Here is a 27,360-nt window from a genome sequence, read left to right as displayed (position 1 = left end):
ATCTAATGTGTGTACATATGAAGGGGATTTTATGAAAAGGTAATTACTGGAAGGAAAACTAAATCTACTATTCACCCACCAAACAGTGTCTCCCTGCTGGCTGGAAAGGCTGCTTTGAAAGTTTGTAGTTGACAAGCCTTTGTACCATGCCCTGCGAAAGACATCAGAATAATGGCTTCAACCACCCCTACCTACAGGCAACATGGACTGGTCACATGGACTCCCTCTACTGTCACAAGACAGTAGAGGGAGTACTTCCAGAGTTAGAAGTTGACACATGTAAGATACATTGGGGGGTAGCTGTGGCCCTAATCGGAGCTCTTGCTGTATGTTATATGGGTTGAACACACATTTTTATATGCATGCACAAATCAGATTCATATAAAGCCAACACCATTTGAAACCGGCTCCCACGCATGTCAGTCCTGGGGGATAACAGTGATCTTGTATTCTCGGTTATGAAATGTAATGAAAACATCAGCAACCAAGCTGTTTAGATGCAAAGTATTGCTCTTTCAGCAGCCGCATGCACACAGCCTAACTGTAACTTTAAAACCCCTGCTTATAGTTGAAGTCTTTTTTTTTTTTTTATCACTGAGTGTTAATTTGAGTTCAATACAAAAACTAAAAATGATAAAACTTTTCATGTAACTCAGAAAATGTAGCTGTCAACACATATTTGAGTTTCAGGTCAGTTGAAACTGACTTGCAGGCTACTTCAGAGACAGATTATTTCCTATGGGGTTATGAATAAGTTAATCAAGATTGTTATTCAATATATAAACCATGATTGTCATGCCATTCCCAGCACATCCTCTTATTCTGTGACTGTTTCCATCACACAGCTGTCAACCACCTCCACGTCCCGAGCGGCCTTCTTGCAGTGCCTTCGTTGGGGGGTTTGGTGCCCCTTTCAGCAGCCAGCCGACTGGATTGGGGCAGAGCTTCAGCTTGTTCTGCAAGGAGGTGCAAAGCCAAACCCTCACGGAGTCATGGTCTACAGCACAGAAATGTCTGCCAAGACTCAGAGCCCCGTGCCACTCTCGGCTGCAGGCACAGCTCAGGTAACACAACGGCACAGAGGGACTTCTTTGTCAGAGGAACAGAATGTAAAGAGAGCATTGAAAGGTGTCAAGACACGACGCCTTTCCCCAGCACCTTTAAGCAGTCACGCAGTATTTTCCCCTGAAGACGAAAACAAAAACTGTCTTATTTACTTTGTGGCATCTTGTGATGCAGGAAGTTATGTTGTTGTCGTTATTGGTGGGCTGCCACACCATACAGTATCTTTAAAAGCTCAAATTACATCAGTTTTTCAAGCACACTCCTGACTACATAACTAAAACATCATTAGGGGAATCAAATGACTTAACTTTGAACATTTTAGTTGTACATTTGCACCTAGCTTAGGCATTTGAAAATCAACAATTTAATGCAACCACATATCTCCTATTTCTGTCATCTTCATCATTCATTCCAGTTTTATACATCTTTTGAACATCTTTAGCCATAATTCAGTAGCTCATACACTCATTATGATCCAACCTCAAACTAATGTCTGATAAATGATGAAGATGTTTTTCCCCGAGAAGGAATTGAAAGGCTTATGGACATGATATTTCAGAATCTCCTGAAGAGAATGATCTTTATTTGACAGACTTGGAGTCAAGGATGATTTAGATTTGGGTTGTCACAGGTCAAGGTCACTGTGACCTCCGTGCTCCATGCCGTTCATGTGTTTGATATATTAGCACCTACTAATCTGCGATCAATAGTGGGAAATCTCCCCTCACTCCTACCTGTGTGTTCCTGTTTGTTATGTTGTCACTGAAAGGGTCAAGTGACAATTACATGTCACGCAGAGGGGAGAGAGAGAACGAGAGGCCCTGTTTACTCCTGGTGTTAACATGTGTCATGATTGATCTAACCACAAATGGACAATGTTAAATGGAGGTGTAAATGCAACCAATCCATTTAGGACACATTTGGATCCAGTCCCCACATTTGGAAAACATTTGTCCTATTTTTGTACATACTTTTAGACCTCTTTTAAGGAAAGCCTTCTCTCTGTATCCACTGCAATGATTATGTTGTGGAGGGGGCACTCACCTGATATTCTTGTCTGATCTAACACTGCCATGCTGTTTTATATGAAGATGATTTGGCTTATTATATTAATATATCATTTAAAGCAGTGGTTCTCAACTGGTCTGACCTCAGGACCCACCACCAACTCCTTCATGAAAATTGTGACCCAAATTTCTGATATTCTTTCAACCAATCAGATTTATTGAATGAAAAATTGTGTATTTTGGACCTCAGATTGTACAAAACATGTAACGGAAGAAAGAGAAAGAACAAAACCAACAAGTTTTAAAAGTGCTTTATAGACTTTTGACACCTTTTTTTTCCAGTCACATATTCGCGACCCACTGAAAACGGCTTCGCGACCTACTTTTGGGTTCCGACCCACCAGTTGAGAACCACTGATTTAAAGCACATGCAAACTTAATGGATGAATTAAAGACACATCACGCCCTGTATTATTTTAGAAATGGACATTGCATTTTTTTTTACAGGTGAAAGCAGATGAGACGACACAAAACATGGACCCACTTAGATGTGTAACCCCAAGGCAGTTTATCATAGTTTTACTGGTTTATTTGCAGAAAACCAAAAAAGTGTTAACCAATCACAGCCACAGTAGATGCATGTTAATGCCAGATGGGTACAGATGTTCTCTTGGCACTTTTCATCACCCAGGATGCCTGTTAACAGCAGGTGTATAAAGCCTGAAGGTCTAAAACATTTCTGGTATTGTGTCCATTTTTTACATTTTTGTGGCCTGATCACTTCTCTTTAGGCCTCTTCTAGGTATTGTGTTCTTAGTAATATTCCAATATATTAACATCCCCTTACACAGGTACTCTTACTCTTTCATTCTGTCACAAACACTTACAGTACATGTAAACTGTTGACTGAGTATTTCTTTGGACGTGCACAACTGAGATGTAAAACCTCTTTCTCTCTGTGCGTGGTAATGAGATGTCTGAAACTTTATTTTCTCCAGGAGATCTCAGTGGTGAGGGATACGTTAAAGTTCCGGCTGTCCTCTGGTCTGGATAAGAAGGAATTAAGTCCAAAGGTGTCCCTGAGGTCAAAGCAGGAGGATGTGTCACGTCAGAGAAGGTCACCTACATCTCCTTCTAAGGGTAAATACCATCATGCATAATGGCTTTATAAAGACAGAATCCCCAGGTTGGAAAAGAATGAAAGAACAGGAGCAAGCTACAATGAGCAATTTTCCTTCCCATATTTTGTTAGTCTATTGTTTATTAGACCAGGAAGTGTGTGGTTTGGTCCTGCAAAGGTTATAATGTGTGCCCTTCAAGTGTGCAGAGAATCCCATGTATGAGCCTATACGTTTTTTACAACAAACTTGTTTGTGATCTGCATATAATGCAGCCCCCATCTTTGTTGTGCTATATCAGTTGTACCACCTGCTGCTTGCGAGATTAGCATGCTTCATGACAAGGGTCCAAGGGGAATAAATGGTTAAACTCCAGAGTGTTAGAAGAAGTCTTTGACTGTCCATCAGGGCTTTGATCTTGTACAGCCTTTTATCGAATGTGACATGTCTTTGCATGGCTATTTATTCTAGTCGATAAATTATACATATAATCACAATCATTATCAGCAATAGGAATGGTCGGCTCTAACGTACAATAAACCTGAATTGAATTTAAAATTGGTAAGAAGAATTAGCCAACGGAATGATTAAACATCGTCATCCTCACTAGTCGTCACCTAAAGTACTAATAAACTAATGATTTATATTTATATTAATTAAGGCCTGTAATGCTGAACATATGGTTGGTTGTAAAGTGTAATTCAGCCACCAGCTCATAGGTGGGGCTGGAGCTCCTGTTACTGGCTTCTGTCATATTGGCATAATGCTCTACTACCCAGATGTAAATCGTAGTGGACAGATGGCCTCTCAGAGTAATTGGATTTAGAAAATGGAGATGATGATGTTTGTAGGCTGTCAGGTTGAACTGGCATTTAACCACTAGACCTGAGCAATGTGTGACAACATCAAGCACAGGCATGGGGACTTTAACCTGCAAGGTGGACTGAAGGCTATCGGTGCTAGCTGTGATCATGTGCTAAACTGTGTTAAATAAATTCTGCTCAATTTGAACTATTCTCTAATAGTTTTCTTAAATTCAGACTAGTAGACTAGCATTTTTATGAAAAGAACATAAGTCCCTATAAGAATATCCCCCAGCCTTTTAAGTAATTTGTTTCATTTTGGCTAACTTTAAGTCCTTTATTTGGCTGACTCTATTCTCAAATATATCAGCATTGAGTCTCATTGTCAGCCTTTGATTACCCCAATATATGAGGCATGCTTCAGTCTGTCCATCAAAATAAAGTTTCAGTGAAACTGCTTAGCATTTAAAGTATGATATGACTGTTTTAAAAATAAAAGAAACACAGAGATAATATCATTCCAGAGCTTTTAGATATATTTGTTAGATGCAGTGAACTTTTGGCCAGTAAACTTTTTACATGATCATTTTCAAATCCTTTGACACACAAACCACATGTTACTGTTGTGTAAAAAAAAAAAGGGACACCATCCTGTCTATGCTACCGAGGTCTGGAAAAAAAAAAGAAGTGGATTAAAAGACATTACAGATTTGTGAGGTTTTTTTTAACTCATCCAGCTGATGTCATAATCCAGCTTTGTGAGACAACCCCAGTTCTCTCTTGTGTAAATATATCTTATTATATTGGTTTAGAAAATAATCTGTATTTTAAGTAATGCCACGCACAGTCCTCACTGCCCCCTTTTTTTAACAAACTTTAATTCTCAAATCGCTGCAAGCCTCCGTGAACTTTAGATATAACCTCATGAACTTAATTACACGAGGAGCAGTGGTAGTGACAAACAGTTTTCAATATAACCCCCTTATAGTTGCAGAGAAGCTTCAGTATGCATTCAACAGCATTTCTTAGTATCACACATCAGCCAATTGTGTCACCACGGATATTGACTGTTCTTTGCTTCTATAAGTGCAGTGATTAGGAGAGAGAAAATAGACCCGAACCATGTCCTCATTTTATTTTTCTCCAGATTTGAAGGAGGTTATCAGTGTGTGCTGCAGAGGCTTTTTTATTCCACGGGTCCCAATTAAGCATGACCGTTCCACAATATCCCTCTGAAAATAACTCCTAAAACCCAAGCTTTTTAAAAAAAGGACCTCCCGCTGAAACAAAGTTCCGATTAAATATTCTACATCCTGCACACAGCCAAAGATAAACGATGTGCCACTGTCTGCATCTCTTATTGAAAGCCAAACTGCTGATTTGCTGCCTGCCTGTCAGTGAATTAATTTAAAGTGTAGTAAACACTACACTCAGACACTCAATCCCAGTGACAGCAGAGAAAACTTAAGTGGACCCCGGTAGTACTTTTACTGATTTTCCTGCTAATGATGCTGCTAACTCATTTTGGGAGAGAAGAATAGCGCTGATCAGGGCCTACTTCACGGGTGTGTTGAGCAGGCCGTTGGTAAAGTCTATTAATGATATTTTAATCAGTGCTCACATCCTGGCAGAATTTGCCCGAATGATTTGGGCTAGTGTTCAGAGGAGAATGCTTTAATGAATCCATGTCATTCTTTGATTTTAGTACCTTAATCATCCTTGACTTTGTTCTTCCAAGATTTTGTGTGTGGGCGGATGAACATGCCTGTAAGTGTGCTGCGCTTCATTGCAGATATTTTTAAGCCAATTTGGATTTCCAGAGGGTTATGCCTTTGATGCATGAATATTTACTTATTTGGAAAGAACTCTGTGACTCTTTACAACCTTTGAATGTGTGAGAAAGAAACAAGATCCTTTGTTAATCATGTTTTTGAAGAAGGAACCACTCTGACATTCTTGGTGTACTTTCTCTTGAGGTGCTGTCAGATGGTTATCCATTTCATGTCACTTTCATACACTTTTTGTTTTTGTATACTGTGTCTTCTTCAGGGGAATCCCTTGTTGATGTTTTTTAACCCATCACACATATATCACACATGATAGGGTGGAGTCCACCTCTCACACATCTGCTAGTTCTCTCAGCTGCCATTAAGGCCTCTACTTGATCACAAATAACCTGCCAATTGCCATCAGTCCAGCTAATGAGGTGAAGCACATTTTCCCAGCACTGTAACACAGTGAGGGGGAGCCAGTAAGCCCTGCATCGTGTCCACTCGATATGCATGTTCTCTGAACAGATGGGAGCTACAGTAAGACACCCCAAGGCAACTGAAGCAATTTCCAAAAGGCCAGTCAAGCCCAGCACAGAGAGCGAGAAAGTGTGGGAGAGGAGGACAAAGGGATGCTGGAACGCCTTTCAGTTCAGCATTACCATGGCTACCAACCAAAACTACAGGCAGCATTGTTAGACTTTAAACTCAGCGTGACATCCAAATCCATCTCCGTCTCCTGGTCGGTGAGAAATTGGATAGATTTGTTACTGATGATAAGTAATTGGGAGTCCCAGTGTTCAGTGGAGGTTTTTACTTTGCCAAAGTCATTTAAAGCACAATGTTACGCTGTATTCTTAATTACCCAGGATGTCACCACCTGATTGCAAATCAAATCAACAAGAAAGCAATCTGAGACGGTGACATTTAACTGTCAGCTTCTAATCCCTCTCTAGAGCTAATATTCTTTCAATGTCTAACCACACTATATAATTAACAGTGCGGAGCATTACATTAACATTTGTTATTTGAGCTTGTAAAACATTAAAGCGGAGTTGTTTGTACATAACTAAGCCATATGCTGATGAATAGGCTACACTGTCCATTCAGCCTAAAACAACTGTTCTTTTTTTTTGTTGCTTGTGTTCCAGGGCGAAAATACATTCCACCAGCTTCTCCTCCAGAATCTCCTCAAGGCCCTGGGGTAAGACACCTCACACCTATACTCAATTACACACACGACTAAACCCTAAGCCCTAAACCGATAGCTCTATGCTGAGAAGGTTTCGTCTGACATTCCAACTCTCTCAATAAAAGTTAGTCCTCTTAACTGGACCTAAACTTTTTTTCAATAAGAAATGAAATCCCGTTGTCAGTGCATGATCTGAAGTCTGTCATTTAAAGCTGCATGCAGGTTTTCTTTTTAGTTCATTTGTTGATAGGCTTTTAGGCCTATAGTGCAAGCATAATCAACCAACAGATACAACTGCATCATTCATTTAGTGTTGTGTTTGTGTCTGTTTTTCTTATCATCCCACCTCCAACAAAGATATAAGTCGTAAACTAAATACTGTTCAACCTTCCTCTCCTTGCTAACCTCCTTGTGGGGCAGTTGTAGCTCAGTCCATTGGAACTTGGGTTGGGAACCAGGGGGTCGCCAGTTCAAGTCCCGGTACGGACCATAATACGGAAGTTGGTCTGGTAACAGGAGAGGTGCCAGATCACTTACAGAGCACTGCCGAGGTTCCCTTGAGCAAGGCACTGAACCCCCAACCGCTCTGATATGCTCCCTGCGTAACAGTGTGTAGCAGCCCCATGCACTCTGACATCCACTACTGCTTTCCACATGTCCTGTTGTGCATGTGTGTATTTAGTGTGTGAGAAGGATATCTCTCAATAACAGAGCGGGATTAATAAGTACAATTAAAAAAAAAAATTAAATCAAAAATTCACTTTTTCTGACTACCATTAAATACTGTATGCGTCGGAAACAGTGGGTTAATTTAAGCAATTTTAGAAAACCTACAAAACCAGGTCATATAAGTGAAGGGAGGAGGATTTGGGGCAAGAAAAAAAAACAACTAAAGCACAGCTTTGTTTTCTATGAGGAGTTCACTGTTGCATTTCAGTCATTGACCACTTGTCCATAGAAAACACTTTAGATTTGAGAGGCTTGAAGTCTAAGTTTAAAAAAAAAATGAATTAGGAATATGTTGAAATGGGGATTAGACTCTGCACACGTTAAGTTATAGATCTATGAATGTCTTTGCTCCTGTTCAGGTACATATTTAAAGAACGATAATACTTCACTCTGTAAAGCAGGTGTCTGACAAAAGTAAGGCTTCAGTCTGCAGAAAGCTTTTATATAGATCAGCAGCAGCCATCATTTTCTTACAGACAGCATTGTCTTAACAAACAAAGCAGGATTTTTGTTTCAGGCCCTGATCGTGATGTAATGATGAGACATTTGTTCAACACTGTTTCTTTTCCCTGAAGGTGAAAATGCTTTCTGGCTCATGTCTGTACTCAAATGGTTTATGGCTCCTGGTTAAGAGCTAATCAGGAGTGATTTCCGGTCAATAACATGAGTAGGAGGACTCTAACAGTTACTAACCTCTTCATAAATATAATCAACTTGCTGTTTGGTTTCTGACAGAGATCTCAAGTCAGGCTAATACATAAGATAAAATAAATGTCTGGAAGAATGCAGTATCTGTCCTAGATCTCTTGACAACAATGTGACGTTTCTTTTAATCTTTTGACTCCCTGGTTTGAGATTCCTGTTAGATTGGGTCCATCAAAATACCCCAGAGCCAGAGTTTAACTGAATATGTATGCAGTCGGCTCGGCAAGGGAAAATAGAGATCAGTGGATGTGTGTCTGGAGGAAATGTTTTTCTTGAGGAAAGACAACAAAATATCTGTGTGTCAATCAAGGAGCACTTAAATCACCACATAAACCTGGGAAAGAGACGCAATGCTGATGATAATAATCGTGCCTAGCTTCATCAAGATCAGATTGAATGTCACATTAGCATCTGTGTATGTTAGCAGCTTCCCACAGGCAACTGATGTAGTGCTGATCAATCCTATGATCATAAATTTAACTGCACCATAATCATCCATCCTTCAAATGTGAGGTGGGCGATGATGACTGACTCATATCCCAGTCTAAGTAAGATATCACATGTCGACCATATGTAACATATACCAACAGTGTGTGTTGCTATGTGTGTACTTTGTGTGTCTGTAGCTAAGCTACGGGGCGTTACCATCATCCCTCAGCCTGAGTGGATGTGCCAGTGGAGACTGGGTGTTGTGATGGATGCTGCTTTCTGTCAGGATGAGGCCAGGGACACACAAACACACACTCACCGACGCACACTAACACAGTGCAGTGCAGAGTAGGAGGAGAGAGATCAGCTCTGTTTCAGTGTTCGCTCACTGAGCCAAAATGAGCCTCAGTCTGTATTGTCGACTCATTTTAAATTGAACCAACGGGGGCTCGGAGCTGTGGGAGCGCTGCACCCATGAACTCTACAAATCGACCTTCATTCTGATTACGCAGCGAGGGCGGTGGAAGCCTGCAAGTGGGCAGCTCCCAGCGGGTAACGAGAGACGGCCGTGATCATACTGGGCATCTCTTAGGGTATGACACTAGAAGATGGTGGTTCTGGATTGCTTGGACCTCTTGTTGATGTACAGATCCTGTTTGTAATCTCTATTTCATCAAACTCTCTGGTCTACAAAACCTGGTGATAAATGTCAGATGTTCAACTTCTTTGCCAAATATTCTCCTCAGCATTTAGTGGAGTCTGAACTAAAGTGAATATACAGAAAAACCATGACAAATGGATGCTGAGGTTTATTTGTGTCTCCTGAATGTTTAAAAAGACAACAATAAGCAAACACAGAAACATAACAGCTACCAGATAATGTCTATTCAGCTGGTTCCTCCATCCAGTGTAGCTAAAGCCTGGCTCACACTGCAGGATAATCGGGCCGATTTGAGCTCCGATTCTTCCTTCTCGACAATCGCAGGGTCTCTCCCGACTCAAGGCTGCTCGGACCCGATTATCTGTTCAGATTATCTTGTAGTGTGAGCGGTACAAAGATCCAATCTTAACGTCCCTGATCTGCCCGGTGATCGTCGGGGACGCCCCGATTTATTTCAAACATGTTTAATATTTAGAATTTAAAATCTTGACAATTACGTCAAGGGTCCGGCAGAAGTTGCGTGTGACTACAATATAATCACGAGAGACAAGGGAGGACTGTAGTCATGGCGACCAGCGGCAGGACGCAACCCAGCGTTTTTTGTTTTTTTTACTTTTCTGTACAGATCATCAGTGCAGCACTTTTCTGAAACTTGTCTCCATATATCTACAATTGTATCAACTTTTCTATATCCTACAACAACTTCCACTTCCTTCTCTTTCACCAACCGTCGTCCTTTGTTTTTTTCAAATGAAACTTTATTAACAATTGTCAACGCTCTGTCCCGATTTCACTCGTACAGTGTGAACTCTCCAGCCGTGTCCGACAATCAGGTCGTACAGTGTGAGCACGTACATCTCAAGGTGTGGCCGGGCGTCATAAACAATTCAGTCGTACAGTGTGAGCTGACATGTCACCCCGACCTTTATACAATCAGGGAAAAATCGCAGAGTGTGAGCCAGGCTTATGAAAAGCAAATCAACCAAAGCGGCTTTGAGTCTAATGTTTAATATCTTTAACTACTCACACATATGTAAACAATGGGTAAAAGAGCAGTCATTAGTGCCCTGGCTGCTCGATGTGCACGGCATAGAGTTGAAACTGATGGCCATCCAGGATTCTGCATGAAGAAATAAAACAGATAGTGATGTGTGAAGCCATGCCACTGCGATTGGCAGTCACTCTACAATTCATCACGACTTAAGTGTTGCTGCAAAATTCACGAATACAGTCTCTCTGTTTCTCTCTCTGTCTCCGCTCTCTCCTATGCTTTTCAAAAAGCCTGGTATAAAAATACACTTGTTTCAGTCCTTAAAATGATTTCTCCTGTTCAACAAAATGTTTCTCTCCTCTTCAACATGCCTGTCAAGCGCTGATTAATCAATGGCATCCTTCTCTGAAATGGCTTTGTAAACAAACCCTACGCTCCCTTTCTGTCTGTAGGCTTTGTTGAATCTGACTTCTCTTGCGCGCATAAATTATTGATCCCTGACTCTCTCAGTTTGCCGTGGTGGAGAATGCTAAGGATCCTGTGGTATTTATAGCCAACATTTTGGGGGAGAGCAGCCGACTCTGTTTGTCTTTGATGATGATTTCTCGTATCGGGCTGCGGTCGTGTTTCAGGGTTGTGCTCGTGCTCCGTTGACCCAGGTGGTCTTGTAGTCCGCGGGCAAGAGGTTAGGCCATGTTTTAGTTAGTTGCTGGCAGAGGCCTGTTTGGCAGCTGGTGATGATTCAGTCAGACTACATTTTTACAGCTCTCTTTCACACAGTGCTAAGTGGGTTGTCCTCATTTCAAATGTCTTCTGAATGAATAGGCATTAAGATTTCTGGCCAGTGTTTATTTAATGATTCTATTTCAAAACGCCAGCTTTGATGTGAATCCTTCAGTCTTAACAGAGGCTGCTATGTAAAGTGTCCGTCAGTAATAACTAATCCCTTTAATGTACATTCACACGCTGCCGAAGCAGCAGGAGGAACTTGGGTTTAAGTGTCTTGCTAAAGGACAAATGGACGGAGCTAGGGATCGGACCCCCGACCTTCGGGTTGACAACTGAGCCACAGCCGCTCATATTTGTATAACTGAACCAGAATCACTCAGATATTTTAAAATGAGTTTTGATTACATGTTATACACTTTTAAGAGTGTGGAAACCTGAATTGAAGCTGTAATACTTCTTTGAAGGCTGCCAGATCAATTGGAACACTAAGATTTCAGTTTCACAAGATGAGGAGGTGTTACTGTACCTATTGTTTTTGGGGTTTTTTTAAAGAAGAAACAACATATCTAACTCTTTTAGATAACAACTCTGAAATGTGAGCAGTAAGAGGGACTTGATTACTTTCATGCTCCATAAATCTTAAATTGGTGTTATTGGAGACATTTTATTGATGACTTTAGCGGGGTACACACTACATCATAATCTGGCAGATTTTGGGTCCGATTCTTACCTTCGTACAATCCTCAGCAGAGTCCAGATTTTTTGGAAGGATTAAAATACATGTTTTTTAGACTTTCCTGTCGTGTGAGCTCTGTTAAGTGAGTGAATCTGCTTGGAAGGATGCCCTGATTTCAATAGTGTTATGTGTGTGTGCAGGGGGAACCCCCCCCGATAGTCAAGTGCAGACTCTGTGAATTGTCAGGTACAAGCCAATTGAGAAGCAAGCTGTCTGAAGAAGAAAGCCCATTTGCCAGAGGAGCCATGTGTGAACGCAAACAGCCTCATTTTTCACTCGGACTTCACCCAGAGTTTCTCCTGCCAGACCCCTAGTGTTTTTTTCCGCGGCAAGTCCGAGTGGGCTGATGTGAGAACACAGCAGGATATTCTCCTGAGAATTCACCTCGAGCCAATAGGAGGGGGAGTGACGTTTATATACTGTGACTGGAGTCATTACGTAGAGTGTAGGAGACTGCTACGATCTCTGCGCACGCAATTAAACAGCTGCATTATGTTTTTTGTTCGTCAGTACGTTGTTCTCCACTCTTTTTTTAAAATTGTGATTCCGCCGAACTACACGTAGCATTGATAGAAATGCACATATTCTCATGATATTACCGTATAGTTGCTCCATCATGTCACGTCTTACCTCAGGAGACCCGTAGGAGTTCATATAGTAAAACGTTTTTTGTGTAGTCCAAAATGATCTAACCTTCTTCCTGCCCTTCATCCTCAATGTTTGTTTACTCTAAATTCATGTTTGACAGCAAGAGATTTTGCGAGATTTTGTGAAATTTTGCGAGATTTCCAGTTTTTTTAGAGATTAGGATTCTCGTTGATTCTCATGAATTAAATTTGTTAGGATGTGGTGTGCCGTTTTCGTCACATAAAATGGTTAGATCCATGATTATTTGTCGTGTGGGGTCCTTCATATTTTCAAAAAAAAATTGTACCCATTAGTGTGGGCTAGACTTTATATATCTGTAAGAAGGCGGGATCTTATTTGTACCTTTGTAAAGTTTAATGATGGGGCGTTGTTGAAAGTTTCAGAGAGGCTCTTTAAGGGCCACGTTGTGTGGGAGACATTATGTGTGCAAAAATGCATCCTTTCTTGGATGTGGAAACAACAAGGACTGTAATTCTGTATTTGTTGAATGTGTCAATAACTATTGTTTGACTCTCTACCTTTACTTTGAGTAACTAGTCAGCCTTGTGCTTGCCTATTTATTTAAAACTTCATATTTTGGTTTGTTTCCTTTTGTAAATCCCAAGAGCTTCTTTTTTGATCACAATTCCAAGTTCCCATCTCTTAACAAGCTGGAACAGTTGATCCCATCTGCCATAATTATGACTTTCATTTGCAAATTTACCAAGTGTAGTTAATTAGCGCTCAATCCGTGAGTCAGCAAGAATCGAAAATGCTGGTTTTGTCTGAAAATATGCAGCCAGCATGCCAATAACAATTCTTGTGTTTTTCAAGAATCAACCAACATAATGTCAGATTACAAATTCAGTTGATTTCATGCACTCTGAATGTTAAGCATTTACTTTACCTTGTAAATCCCATTAGTACTGAAGCACGTATGTTGAACTTCCTATACCGTAGATTCCATGTACATGTTGTAATCATTGCTGGTAATGATGTTGCCCTTTGTCTGCTCCATTTGACTTAGCTATAATATCTAACGAACTCGATATTTTACCACTTCACACTGTCCTGTATGTCCTCACATTGTATTTTCTCTTGTAACAAACTCACACACAAGTATCACCTGTCATTGATTGCATCCAATCTCCTGTTCTTCACACTTTGACTTGCTACTCCTCCTCTCTCATGAACCTCTATATATTATGGGTCGAACAATAGCTAGAATATTTTCCTCTGCCATTTGTTCTCAATATTGCTTTCCAGTAATCTTCTCCATCTCTTTCACTTGATGTCTCTCTTAATCCTCCTCCCTTTCACGCCCCACCTGTGCCTACCTGTCTCTCACTTTCTTTCTTTGAGAAACATGATGAGCTTGACCCCGTGTCACAGTCTCTCCCTTCACCACATAAAGTCATGACCAACGGCCAAATGAACATTTATGAAGGACATGAAATAACACTTAACAAAACAGGGGAAAACAGGGGTAGCATGTACTGCACATGAACTTGCTCATAATGCCTCAGACACATTAACACAGTTACACACATGCAGGTCCCATGAAGATAGAATATGAACAGATGATCTGCTGGGCTGTCAGGGCAAACAGGCTGGGTGCTGAACATTGGCAGCCACTGCTATTCTACTACTAATTGCCCTGCTCTGCTTATTCTGCTTAGTGTGTGAGAGAGAGAAAGAGAGAAAGTGAGAGATCCTCACATGCAGAGTGAGTGAGCTGTCTTTCACACTCTCTGTGTGCAGGACATGGTGACTCAATGTGAGGTAACATGAATGCATTTGTGTGTGTGCATGTTTTATGTGTTGTGCGTGTGTGTGTGTGTGTGTGTGTGTGTGTGTGTGTGTGTGTGTGTGTGTGTGTGTGTGTGTGTGTGTGTGTGTGTGTGTGTGTGTGTGTGTGTGTGTGTGTGTGTGTGTGTGCGTGCGTGCGTGCGCGTGTGTCTGCAAAATGTGGTATTGCTTAGAAATACTTGTGAGGACTGACTTGTGACATCCCACTGGTGTTGACATTTTAGGACATTTTAAACAGTGTGTACACTTTGAACAATCCTCACAGCCAAAACAGCTCATTTCAGAGTTACACCTACACATAATATAGGAAAAATGGAGACTTGCCAGCATTTTGAATATATATATGAATGGATCTACTCTAAAACCATTTGTAAATGTGACAAAGCACTTTGCTTTACAACATCTATTTCAGTGGTTTTCAACTACTGTACGTCTTTCTTTTTTTAATAAATTAAATCCAAACATGATCTTGTCAGTATTTAGAAACTGAGAGAGATAGAAACAGAAAGACAGATGGATAGATAGATTATTAATTTTTTTATTCAAGGAAATTTGTTACAATGCAGGGCTTTGGAAACCTAAACACAGCATACTTATTTAAATATCTATATGAAAAATGTCATCTACATCAAAGATAGCACAAGGGCTGACAACTTTTGATTTCAGCTTGGAGTGAGATTTATTTTGGGGGTGGGGTTTAAAGGAGAAGTAGTACTTCTTTTAATGAACTGCAGCCTTTCTATTTTTCCCGTCTTCTTCTTCTTCTTCAGAAACTGCAGTCTTTTCCCGGGTGATCAACAGCTAAATCATTGTGATTGGCCGCTCCACAGGGACGCCAACACTATGATTTGTTATTGCACGCATTAAGCTTAAGGTTCTAACCATAGTTTCCATGGTTTCTAACAGATTCTGATGATGATGATGACTGGTGCATTCACGGGCAATCTAGTAAAAGTGCTTTCTTAGCCTTGTGTAATCCAGCACCCCAGCCATATGGGGGAAAAAGGACAAGTTAGTGTGAGAAAAGGCATGTGTGGCATGAGAGTGTGATATTTGCCTTTTGACAGTATTTCACTCAATGCATGAGAGATGGCAGCCCTGTTAGTACACACACAAATAGTTGAGGTGTATTCTAATGCAGCCCTACAGTATTAGGTAAGCGTAAAGTAAGTCCCAAAAGGAATCGGCCGATGGATCTTGATAACACTGTAATGAAAACTAAAGTCAACTATTCAAGGCAGGATACATATTTGAGAGTTTTAATGTAAAAAAAATATATATTAATCTCCTGTACATGTGGTTACTGAAGTTGTGACAAACAGCAGGGCTAACAAGAGAATATTTTGTGGTGGGAGGAAACAGGAGCATTCAAAGTAAACCACACAAGGTCGCATTCAAGACCAGCGGTGTCTTAAACTGAGGCCACTTCATGTGAGGCAAAGGTTCTGTTGAGCTACAGGCCGACACAGTGAAAACAGATGCAAGTTTGACCTACTCTTTAAGCACATTTAATGGAAAGCAATGTAGAACAGTATTTACTTGTTCTACATTGCTAATGTGGTTGTTCTAACCCCAGCTTTCCTGTAGAGTGACCCATCCTGAATGTTGATCACTGGCTACTTTTCATACAACCTCACTGACCAACTCGGGGTCAATCACAACATGCTCAAGCAGTGCAGACGAACATTGCTCAAACCTGCAGAACTTTATATTTTATACTAGTGCAGATTCAGACGTTTTCCAATTTTCAGGGTGAATTTTGGGGAAAATGTGCTTAAAATGAGTCGCAAGAGATCTGGAGTATTTTCATTTGATGGAAAGGTGCAGTCATCAAAAATGTGGAGCATTCCGTTTGAATGTCACTCAGACGACTCAACCCAATATCTAATATATAAGCTTATACAGAAATAAAACTGATATTAAAGTCAAAAAGTATGTATCAATGTCAAAAAGTGTAGATGGATTTTTATTTTATTTATTTATTTATTTTTTACCGTAAAGCCACTTCAGGATTTATAGAGAGGGAAAACTTTGCTTTAGAGATTCAGGGATATGGTTTGGTATTTGTGTGGTGTGGTAAGGATAAGCATGTTGCTGTGGGTACTAATGTAACCATTTTATTCTTTTAACTTTAATCTTTCAATCTTTATTTCTAAAGCACCAATTCATAACAAATGTTGTCCAAAGACATTTTTACAAAAGAGCAGCTAAAAGACCTTACTTATTGTTATATTATCAAAAGGACCCAACATGAATCCATCATGAGGACTTAGCAACATTTAGCAAAGTTTAAAGTGTGCGTGCGCCCTAAGAGGCAGAAACCTCGAACAGAATCATACTCATATTGAACAGTCATCTGCCGAAACTGTGTTGGGCTTGGAATGTGGGATAGAGGGAGTTACAGAAAGAAGGAGAGGGATAGAGACAAACATAGAAACAACAATGAAAAGGTGTTATAGTTAAAATGTCAGTAATAATGGTAAAAGTATGTGTAGTATTAGCAGTAACAGCTAAGTGTGATATTAGATGTATTAGTCTGATATTACCATAGCAACTGTAATGATGATGGAACAGGGACGGCTGATTATGTTCATTATAAAAGTTTAGCAGTGTTCTAAGATTAACTTTAATATTTATAATAAGGACATAATGATTATCTGTCTTTTAACAGCTATTTATGTTGCCTATGCTCAAGTCATATTACTCTCTGTTTTTCTGTGAGGGCACAGCTACTGTAGTCAGACACCCAATGTTTCCTGTCCCTCAGTATTCATCATGCATTATAGAATGTTTGTCACAGAAGCAGTTGAGCCTGCAGTTCATGATTAGGTCCTTCCTTTATTTGATACATGAATAGAGGTTTGGTGTGCTTCATAACCTGTTTTATCTATTTAAAGGTCCAAGTCAATGAATGTAAAGTGATGTAATAGAGCATAACTGAATCAATGGCAGTACCAGCATATGCCAAAACAAAGTCATGCTTTCTTGGTGGAATTTTTTCCCAAAGTTAGGTGACAAATCCTAGTACTGTTATCTAAATATTACTCAAAAAAGCAGTATTAAGCAGTCCTTAAAACCGACTCAGCTATCACTCCCACTTTAGGGTTAAAAAGGTCAGCTATGAATATAGAGTAGGAGGGTCCAGGGAATATTGGTTAGCCATTTTCAGCACTTAGAATTACTCATTCCCATCATTAGAGGAATAAAAAAAAAGCAAAGATGTTCTTAAACTTGGCCTTATCTCATGGCAGAAGTGCTGCTCTTAGATGTCGTTGGGGGCATGTGATCACGATGGCTCCCAGATGTCTCCCTATGAAAATCCATCTGGGAGGAAACCTTGGGGCAGACTCATGCCAGAGGTTTTCATAAATCCTGTCGAGCCTTGCGAAGCTTTGGCGTCCCCCAAGAGGGTCTTCAGGTTGTAGCAGAAGGAATGTCTGAGTTCTACTTACTTTTCTGCCTACGCTAATTGAACTTGATAAGAAGTAGAAAATGTTGAAGATGAGAAGAATCCACATTTAGAATTTCACATGTCAAGTGATCATACAATGTAGTCACAAGCTAACAATACTTACGGAAACAGTAATATGAGGTGACAATGCATGACAAGGAATTCTGGATTTAAAGAAACGTGCAGAATAACATCCAAACCTTACTATCTTATGGGTTTAAAAGTCATGGCAAGGTTTTCAAGTAAGCCCTTTTCAGAGTGCACTTCCACAACAGCCCCATAACATAGCTCAGCTGTCATTACATCTCTGTACATTCATACTGATTCTGAAGTGTCCCGGTTTGTGAATCCACAGTGCTTTACGGCGTTGTAGAAGCAGGCATGTATAGAGAAACAGCGGGAGCTCAACATGTGCACTCAGACATGTACACACACACACACACACACACACACACACACACACACACACACACACACACACACACACACACACACACACACACACACACACACACACTCACACACACACACACAGCGCTGTTTTCAGCTCCACAGTTCTGTAGCAGTACAGAGGCTGGGATCACTTCATTCCCTCTTCACGCCTCTGTGACATTAGCGTAGGTTAGACGTCACAAAGGTGTTAATACTGGCCTTGAATAGGGCCTGTCTGAATAGGGCTCCTGACGTACTCTCTGCAGTGGTAAGTAAAGTTGTTGACATTTTTCATTTTGTTGAAGCGTGATGAATGTATGGAATTTGTCCTGTTTTACTAGAAGAAGAAAATTTGACGCAAGTGAGGATTGTTGTTGCTGTCAGTGCACTCAATACCAGTGTTTCAGTGTTTCGAACACATAGTTCCAACTTAGAAAAGACTGAATGTCAGGACATAGTGCATTCATTCATTCGTCTATGTCCGACCAGGACTTTGTAACATAACAATAAGTAAGGTCTTTTACCTGCTTTTTGTAAAGTGTCTTGAGATAACATTTGTTATTAGTTGACGCTATACAAATAAAAATTGATTGATTGATTGATTGATTGATAGACTTTACCTCGGTGAGCCTCCCAGGTATATTTATGTTCACCCAACTATTTTTTCCTACCAGTTTTGCTTAAAAAAAATCTGCACTAGCTCTACACCCGTTGCATGTGCCATCTGTATGCTCTGCAGATACATAAATATATATATTTGTATTTTTAGATATACAGTGTATAGCTCTTCATTTCTCCTGAAAAGCATTGATTGTGGTGGGAGGTTTCATGTATGAACCTCGTAATTCTGTTGATTTAATGCTCTTGAGCTGCCCGATGCTCCTCTTTTATGATAACAGACCTGCAAGTTAAACTTTCTTAAAATGGGAGTTTAGTTGTTTGGGCCACTGCTTGGGTCTGCTAAGTGAATTGTAGAATTGGGCCACTTTATGAAATGAAGTGCTGATGAAGATTGTTGAAGGAGCAGACTGGCCGAGAGCGCGGGGGAGAGGAGAGGAGAGGTGCAGGTGTGTGGATAAGAGAACTATGTTAAAAGCCAGATGAGGGAATTACAGTCTTTTTTAACAAACGCAAAAATAAGTAAGAGATTTGAGTACAATTAAGTTAACATATAACCAAACCTAATTCAAATAGGGCTATTTATTTATATGAATTAATATCAAATATGAATGTCCCTGTGGACAGCACTGCCTTTATTAGTTGTTCACAAGGATCAGATGTATGTATAAAGACAAACACAATACATTTACAAAATAATAGTGTCTTTCTTTTTTCAAACAATCAACCATGTTTCCCAGTTGTATCCAACATCAAACATAACATCAATATTTGTAATTAGAAAAGTCACTTTATGTAACAAACAATGCTATTTGTTCTTCCTCTGGAGACAGTTTTCAAAGTCCAGTCCTGTCTGCAGTTGGAAGTGCAGGTATACCAAACAGGTAACTTTTCTAAGCATTGACAAAGAATCCGTCCCTGATTATTGTTATACAAGTGTTCTCTTCTGTCAGGTACTTGTGTATAAGTGGCCGTGGTACTGCACTTGAAGCTGGAACATTCTTAATTTTCTCTAGAGGATAAGTGGAGTGGCAATGGTGCTCAGCAGTCTTTGGAAAATAATTCACTCTTTATATAAGTTGTTTATCATGAGCATAAGCAGAACAATATTTAATTTCCCAGGCTTGTGTAGCCTATAAGACAACTCTAAGAGGCAATAGTAATTTTCCATTTAATAGATTCACTTTGTTTTTGTTTCCAGTCATAAGGCTTCAGAAAAAAAAAGAAAGGAGCAGACAAACATTTTGAATTCGACCTGCTAAGGGGATGACAGTGTTGAAGGATCGTGGGTGGAGAGAGAGAAGGGCTTATGAGTTCCAAAGCGGTGTAATCGTCTGTTGTTGTCATCAGAGGTGGCACATGTGTCTCTCTGGCGTATAAAGTGTATTCCTGAGCCCCGTTGTTCATAATCATAATAATAAAAAGCGAATCATTTGCATTGTTTCTTTGCAGCTCTCGCTCTCTCAGCTGGCAGCAACTTCACACTACCCGACCGGCAAGGCGTTGCCATGGCAACAGTCGTTTCCTTCTCTGCTCCATCCTTCCCCGTTGGCATCGTCCCACCAGCTGTCACATGTCGTAAGATTTCCACCCCCGTAACGCTCACACACACACACACACTCGCACACACACACACACACACACTCACACACACACACATACACACACACACACTCACACACACACACACACACACAGCCTTTTTCTCAAAGAAGTACATGGTGAAGAAGACACAGAAGGGTTAACCAGCAAACAAAGGAACAACGAAACACAGAACATGATAATCCTTCATTGCATTCCCAAGGTTATGAAAACAGTCACTCAAAATAGTTCAAAGACTCACTCACCTTTACTCTGCAGTCTGCTCCAAGCCTCATATCCATGGACACACCTAGATACAGCCCCACACACACACACACACGCACGCACACACACACACACACACACACACACACACACACACACACACACACACACACACACACACACACACACACACACACACACACAGACACACAACCTCTAAACTGAACTCCAGACTGCACATGCTTTGTCTTTGGACCTGCTGGAGGTGCTGAAGCTACTCCTTTTCATCTTTATAATCAAAAGAACCAATATTCTTTGACTTGGCTTTTCAATTCTTTTCACAAGGTCTACTTCAATTTTCATAAGGTATTGAGTATCCCGCTTAACCTTGTGTTTGGCCCTATGGGAAAATATGTTTAATCTGCCTTGTCCAGGACCACTTTTAAAATGGTTTACCCTTTTTTCTCACCATATTTGGCCTCCTCGTTTTAGTGTCAGCTCCTATTTTGAAAATGCTTGGCATTTGTGCCACAGCTGAAAGAGGCAATTGCAGATTTAAGAGTAAGAGTTTTAAAAGTTTTTTTTTTATAATTTAGTGGACTTTTTATGACCCGTCAAACCCAGATCATGGCACCCACATGACGTCAAAAGCTATAAGGACAGTCTTGAGATAATCTTGATGAAGCTAGAACTCTCTTATTGAAACTATCTGCATCCCTGCAAAGTAGCATACAGATGCAAATATGATCTTCACTTGTTAACAAGCTTTATACATATTAACAAATTCCACTCATTGCAGCCAGGGGATATCAGAAATGAGAAAGTCAGCTATACTGGGATTATTTTAATAGCTCTGCTGAATCATTTCCTGAAATAATGTGAGGGTAACCTGTTACCTCCAGTCGTAGGTGTTTGCTGCTGTGAATCAGAAGGCAGAGTCGTTTTGCTTTGAAAGCCACCTTGTCTTCACTAATTTAGACTATGTTCGCCCACAAGGATGCATATATTAAGAACCCAGCATCCTGCACAATAGGACATATGGTAAAATCTTAGTATAGAGTCAATACTCTGTCACTGTCATACTGGATTCAAACTCAATCTCAGTACAACATAATGCTGGTGTTTTAAGCACTTTGTTTTTCTGTTTTATTGTTGCCCTTCGTTAACATGCCAAAGTCGTCCTTCTCCACTCCTTTTCTAATGCAAAGAAGCTTTACCAGAATTCTGTTTGTACTGAGGTGATGTTTTAGCACGTCAGTTTTGGTATCTTAATGTCTTTGCTTGCAGAGAGAGAGGAATTAAACACATTTTGATAATAATGTACCTTCTAATGGATGTTTAAGATGCAATGGGACTGAGCCTTGTCATGGATGAAATACATTTAAAGACAGGACTTATGATGTTAACAATTGCAGTGCAGACTTCAATAAGGAGTTTTTAGCTAGTTGAGAAACAGACTCAATGTTGATACTTCTTTATGAGCTGAAAAAGTCATCAAGACCATCAGCATAAAGATCAACTATTTCTATATGGCTATTTTTAATGTTTGAAAGCCTAGGCTTCAGACGGGGTGATTCACCTCACTCTGACAAAACTGCCACCAAAGAAATTAGGATGATGTTGTTTTGGTCAGAAAACACAATTTACACATGTTCAAGATGAGATTAGTAAAGAGATAGGATGTACCACTTTGTCCACAGAGGTGGTCAAAATTGACACAAACCGAAAGTTCCTCTCAGGAGCTTTCACAGTGAACCATCTCCGAGTACTTTCTGATTAGTTCTGCTGAGCTTGGAGTGAACTACTGTGCTTCCTCAGTGGCTACAAATTGACAATGCTAGCTTGGAGGTTATTTTCTCGCCTAGCGATTGGGATTTGAAACCTCTAACACACAGAACCGGAGTATGATCCAAAAACGAGCCATAGCTTAAATGCACAGTCTACATGTGAGTCAGATGACCAAAACTAACTCGACCCGCACAATTCAGTTCAAAGTAGAATTGATTCTATGCTAAAAATGTTCCAGATCTGTGGCCCCTAAGGATGAACCCATGAAACATTTTGGTTGGATTTTGCTAGATTTTTTATACCGTCATTATTTTACTAAATGTATTATTGACCACATTTCATGGTAATAACCAATGGTTGGAATGCAGATTGATCAGTAGATTGAGAGCTTCACCTTACTCCAAGCTCTGTCTTGACCATAAAAGTCCAGTCCACACTTTGAGTAGCCTCTCTTAAGGTCAGAAGAAGGGCCAATTTGAGCCGCCATTGTAGGCTATACAAATCCTACATTTGAACAGCTGTTTGACTTTGGAGTCCTCAAAAGTTCAGACATTTATGATGAACTGCAGCAGAATTACATCTTATCAAAGATGTTATACAATCTTTTCAGTAATTTAAGCATTAACCCTCACCTATCTCTCCTGATGTTCATTATATGCCTCTCTGCTCACACTGTTAATATTTTAGCATATTGTGTTATTTTACAAACACAATAAGGAGTTATTCATTGTCGCCATCTTTTTTAAAAATCATTTTTGTTTGGCTGGAGGGTAAAATGCTGGACCGGTATTTCCCTTGAAGTGACACATTGAAATACATTAGTTCTGATGGGCCTTTAGGGATGTGTAGATATTATGAACCCAAGAGCTCAGGGAATTCATCTGCGGGCTATTAAAGTTAAAGCCCCTTTACCTTCTGCTGAACATCTGCCACTGTCGCCACAAGTGGATAATGTGGCATAATGGTAAATGACAAAATAAAGTGAAGCAGTAGCACATGAGGAGTAGAGTCATAAAACCTACTGACTTAAAAATCAGTCACAAAGTGAAATTCATCCAAAACCTTCCGAACAATATGGACCATAGGCTACTGATCATACCAAACCAAGCTCAGCTGTAAGTGAAAACTCCTTAGCTCATCAAATTAACAACATATTTGTTTTACCACTTGTAAATTCAACATTTCATCTTTAAACAATATATGTTTTATGTCTTGCTTTAAAGCTTCTGGGAGGTGTTTTCGGCTGGTTATGAAACAGACTCAAATGAAATCTGATGTCTCTTTATGAGCTACAAAAGCAAACGAGACCATCAGCATAAAGAAAGACTATTTCTATGATGTTGTTTTCAACACGTGCTGCTGTCGGGTAGGCGTCACAGTGGGCAATGATTCTCACTGAATGATACATGTGACTGCAGCAGGATGCAATTTTTTTGGTCCGTGAATACTAATTATGGTACGGCTCGATTGGTTCCGACGAGGACGCTAGGGATCGCACTGGAGCACTCAACTCGCAGCTTGATGGGTGTATACCTGTTTTATGGCGGTTAGTAAATTATTTTATTTTGCTTTCCGCGCCGGAGCCCTTCTCGAGACGCACCACAAAGATCCCATAATGCATTGCGCGACTGCCTCTACGGCTCTACATAGGAAATGAATAGAAACCGTTGAGATGCTATCCGTTGTCGGAACCAGTGGAGCCACACTCTTCTACAAGAAACAAATCTGCAAAGATATAAGATAAACCTCTGGGTCTGAAAAAATTGCCGCAAACCAAAAGTTCCTCACAGGAGCTTTAAGGTCATATACTGACACGGTTTTAAAGATGTCTTTAATTCTGGTGTCAGTAACTTGAAAGTGGTAGCTTATCTCAAACTCTGCAGATGATACATCCTAGTCTGTAGGAAAATGAGTCACTGCCAACACTGACATTAAAGTCACGGATAAGTATTATGCATTATATCCCACACCCCCTGGCTGACATTAGTTTTCATTTCTGAAACTGTAGGTGAGTTTCTGTGTCATTCTCTTTCCATAAATTGAGTTATTAAATCAGCTTAGAGAATTTATTGTTTAAACCTCCATTCGTCCTTGTAACCTAAACACACCTGCTTATCGGAAGCAGTTACTCATTTTCCATCACACTGTGTAGGTTTGATGGCAGCATGTTCAGTTACAGTATAAAGCTATTACTTTTAACCTTTCCAACATGCTTCAGCGTCTTAACCATGTCTGGGCATCCTCTAAGGTTATTATAAAACATGCTGCTGCTGTATCAGTGGAGGAACATGTATGTGTATGTTTGACTGTGACTTTGGTCGAGGTTATTACCAACATGTTTGATGGAGGCTCAATAATGCACAGCCATGCATGTCCCCTGATAGGCCAACTGAACCGTGCTGCTATTTTGAAGACATGAAGAAAAAAAAACACTTGACTGGAAAATGACACCATTAGCACTCCTCAGTTAATTATCTGTGCTAATACCCCTCCAGCTCCGTATCTGTCAATGACAATGAGAGGGGGATTAATGTTTGCCTCATGAACATTTTAAAAGTTAAGTTGATCCACAGGCATTAACGGTTCTTTTTCTTTCCAAAATAGCTGATATTGTGAAGAACAAAGAAGGGAAAAGAAAAAAAGAAAAGAAATCACAGTGAAACTGAAGAATGTCAGTAACTGAAATGCAAATTAAAAACAGACCGCCTGAAGTAGTTGACATTTAACTAATCACGTAGGAATGGTGTTGTTGATGCATCCCTGTTTCCTCTTCCTTAATTAAAATAAGAAATTGACTGTCAGTGGCACTTTAGCTTAAATTAAAAGTTACTGCGGATGTGTGGTCTCTCTTATAGCAGGACACAAAGTTAAAGTTCCTCACAGGGGACGATCGTGTTCTAACATCACTGCAACACTTTTTTCATGGTTCTTTGGAAGTTTACAGACAAAAGTTATCTGATTCTGTGCTTGTTTTTACAAAGAACAAGAATGTACATTTAAAGAAAAGCATTATTTGAATCCAAATCCAATTTTACAAGTCTTTGTCTGAAGCTCGTATGTCGATGGCCGGGGCTTTTTAACACCTTCCAACTTGCAGATGAACACTTGAAATCAATGCAGGGCATTTAAACGCACAGAGTAAAGGTATAAAATGGAAAGCTCTTCATGTCCTCTTTGACATATGACCACTTTGTATTGAAGATGTGGTGTAATTTTAGTGCAAGTGTGGAGTTAGAGCAGCTGGAGTGGTTGGCCATCTTCAGAATCAATTCTAACAACTCCATCACTTGCTTTTTTTTTTCATATGGCTGATGTTGGATGCTTGTGAATATAAACTCACCAAAAACAGGCAGTGTAGCAAAGAAACATGACTGAATGAGGGTGTCGGGTAAATACAAATTCATACATAGCAAAACTATGTATTAAATCAGTATCTCAGTGGTGTATATGCAGGCCACCAGAGGCAACACTGCAAGCTCAGACTCAGATTCTCTTTATTGTCCCACAAGAGAACATTTCATTTGCAGCAAGAGCAAACAGAAACACACAATACCCAAGGACAACATCATCACTAAAATCATACCCATTTTAAATCAGACTTAAAATGGAACAAAGTGAAGCTATGCTGATTTGTAGCATGAGGAAGAAATATTTAACAATCACTCATTTAAAAAAGGTGTCTATGAATTCAAAGAAAGAGACCTCTTTGTTGAAGTTAACCTTTATTTTCTTTGAGTTAATTTTGTGCATCTCATACTACATCAAACTTAAACACCACCCTTCATTGCAGACAACTTCCCTTGTGCTTTTCTAGCCACTTCATACATGGAACCTTAAACTGTGCTTCCCTTCTGTTATGTAAGCATTGTTGAAGTTCATATTTTTGCTGTTTTTAAATCATCTCTTTCTCTAATCATTTCCTGCGTCTGTATCCTTCCACGTAGGCCCAGGCTGGCTTAGTTGTCAGCAACATTGCCCACATGGAAGTGGCCCTTCAGCCGAGAGGGGACGTTTCACCTTCCGCTCAGGATGAAGGGGACCAACTTGAAGAGCTGCCCTTCACCCCTGTCCATGCCCCCATCATCCCTGTGGGGATGAATGAGCCTAGGTGAGTTCTCTCTATTGTCTGCTTCAGGCATGGACAAAGAAGGTTAGGATTTGCATACACTAGCCTCAAATCAAGGACCTGGGTACATTCTGCTCTCTCGTATTCCAATTTCTATCTCTGATGTTGAATAATAAGTTGGTAGGGTACCAATATTTTGGAGCTGGCATCACTGGTGAAACATAAATCGTAATAGAGGGATGAGCTGTACATGAAACACTATTGCCTGAATGAGACTGAAATAATGATCAGCAGCTATTTTATCAAAGGACATTATCATCTATCCAATAAATCATAAACTAGAAGGATTCTTCTAACTGGGGTAACGTCAGATCCCTCTTCAAACGTAATAAAACTGGCCTTCATAGAGTCGACCTCCCCATTGTATCATGTGAGGTTGACATGACTCTATGATTGTAGACCATATTAAATAAATTCAGTTTTACCATCCGTAAATCATGCTGCTGTTTTTATCTATCCCGGTGTGTTGACCCTGGTACAGTCCTTCATTACCACGATAGCTCACTGTTTGGCTTTATACAGAAGGATATCGATTGGCTCTCTAATTGGCATCATGTGTTCACTGGGTAGCATAGCAGAGTCCTCGGTAGGTAAGAGCTCAGAGCCAATTTAAAGGCATCATTTTGTCAGCCTTTACATCCCACTTTGGGTGATGTTTGCACCATTGTTTGTTAGTGTGAAATGTCATTATTGAATCCAGCTACACGGCTGAAGGTTTGAAGTTGATGTATTGCTACAGATTGCAATGAAACAAGCTCATAGTTTACAA

General features: G+C 40.1%; 1 protein-coding gene across 2 annotated transcripts in view; it reads left to right on the top strand.

Moving 5' to 3' along the window:
- Positions 1 to 27,360, top strand: part of nphp4 (nephronophthisis 4) — a 200,754-nt gene that overhangs the window by 103,886 nt on the left and 69,508 nt on the right. For both annotated transcript variants that reach the window (XM_061057571.1, XM_061057569.1), the window contains exons 9-13: positions 846 to 1,064; positions 3,071 to 3,212; positions 6,914 to 6,966; positions 20,324 to 20,449; positions 26,410 to 26,573. In XM_061057571.1, coding sequence (XP_060913554.1) covers positions 846 to 1,064; positions 3,071 to 3,212; positions 6,914 to 6,966; positions 20,324 to 20,449; positions 26,410 to 26,573 — 704 coding nt within the window. The remainder of the gene's footprint in view (positions 1 to 845; positions 1,065 to 3,070; positions 3,213 to 6,913; positions 6,967 to 20,323; positions 20,450 to 26,409; positions 26,574 to 27,360) is intronic.

This window comes from Labrus mixtus, chromosome 15, assembly GCF_963584025.1.
Source record: "Labrus mixtus chromosome 15, fLabMix1.1, whole genome shotgun sequence".
Lineage (NCBI taxonomy): Eukaryota > Metazoa > Chordata > Actinopteri > Labriformes > Labridae > Labrus > Labrus mixtus.
The sequence above is the reverse complement of the archived record's forward strand: the minus strand, read 5'-3'. Positions and strand labels throughout refer to the sequence as shown.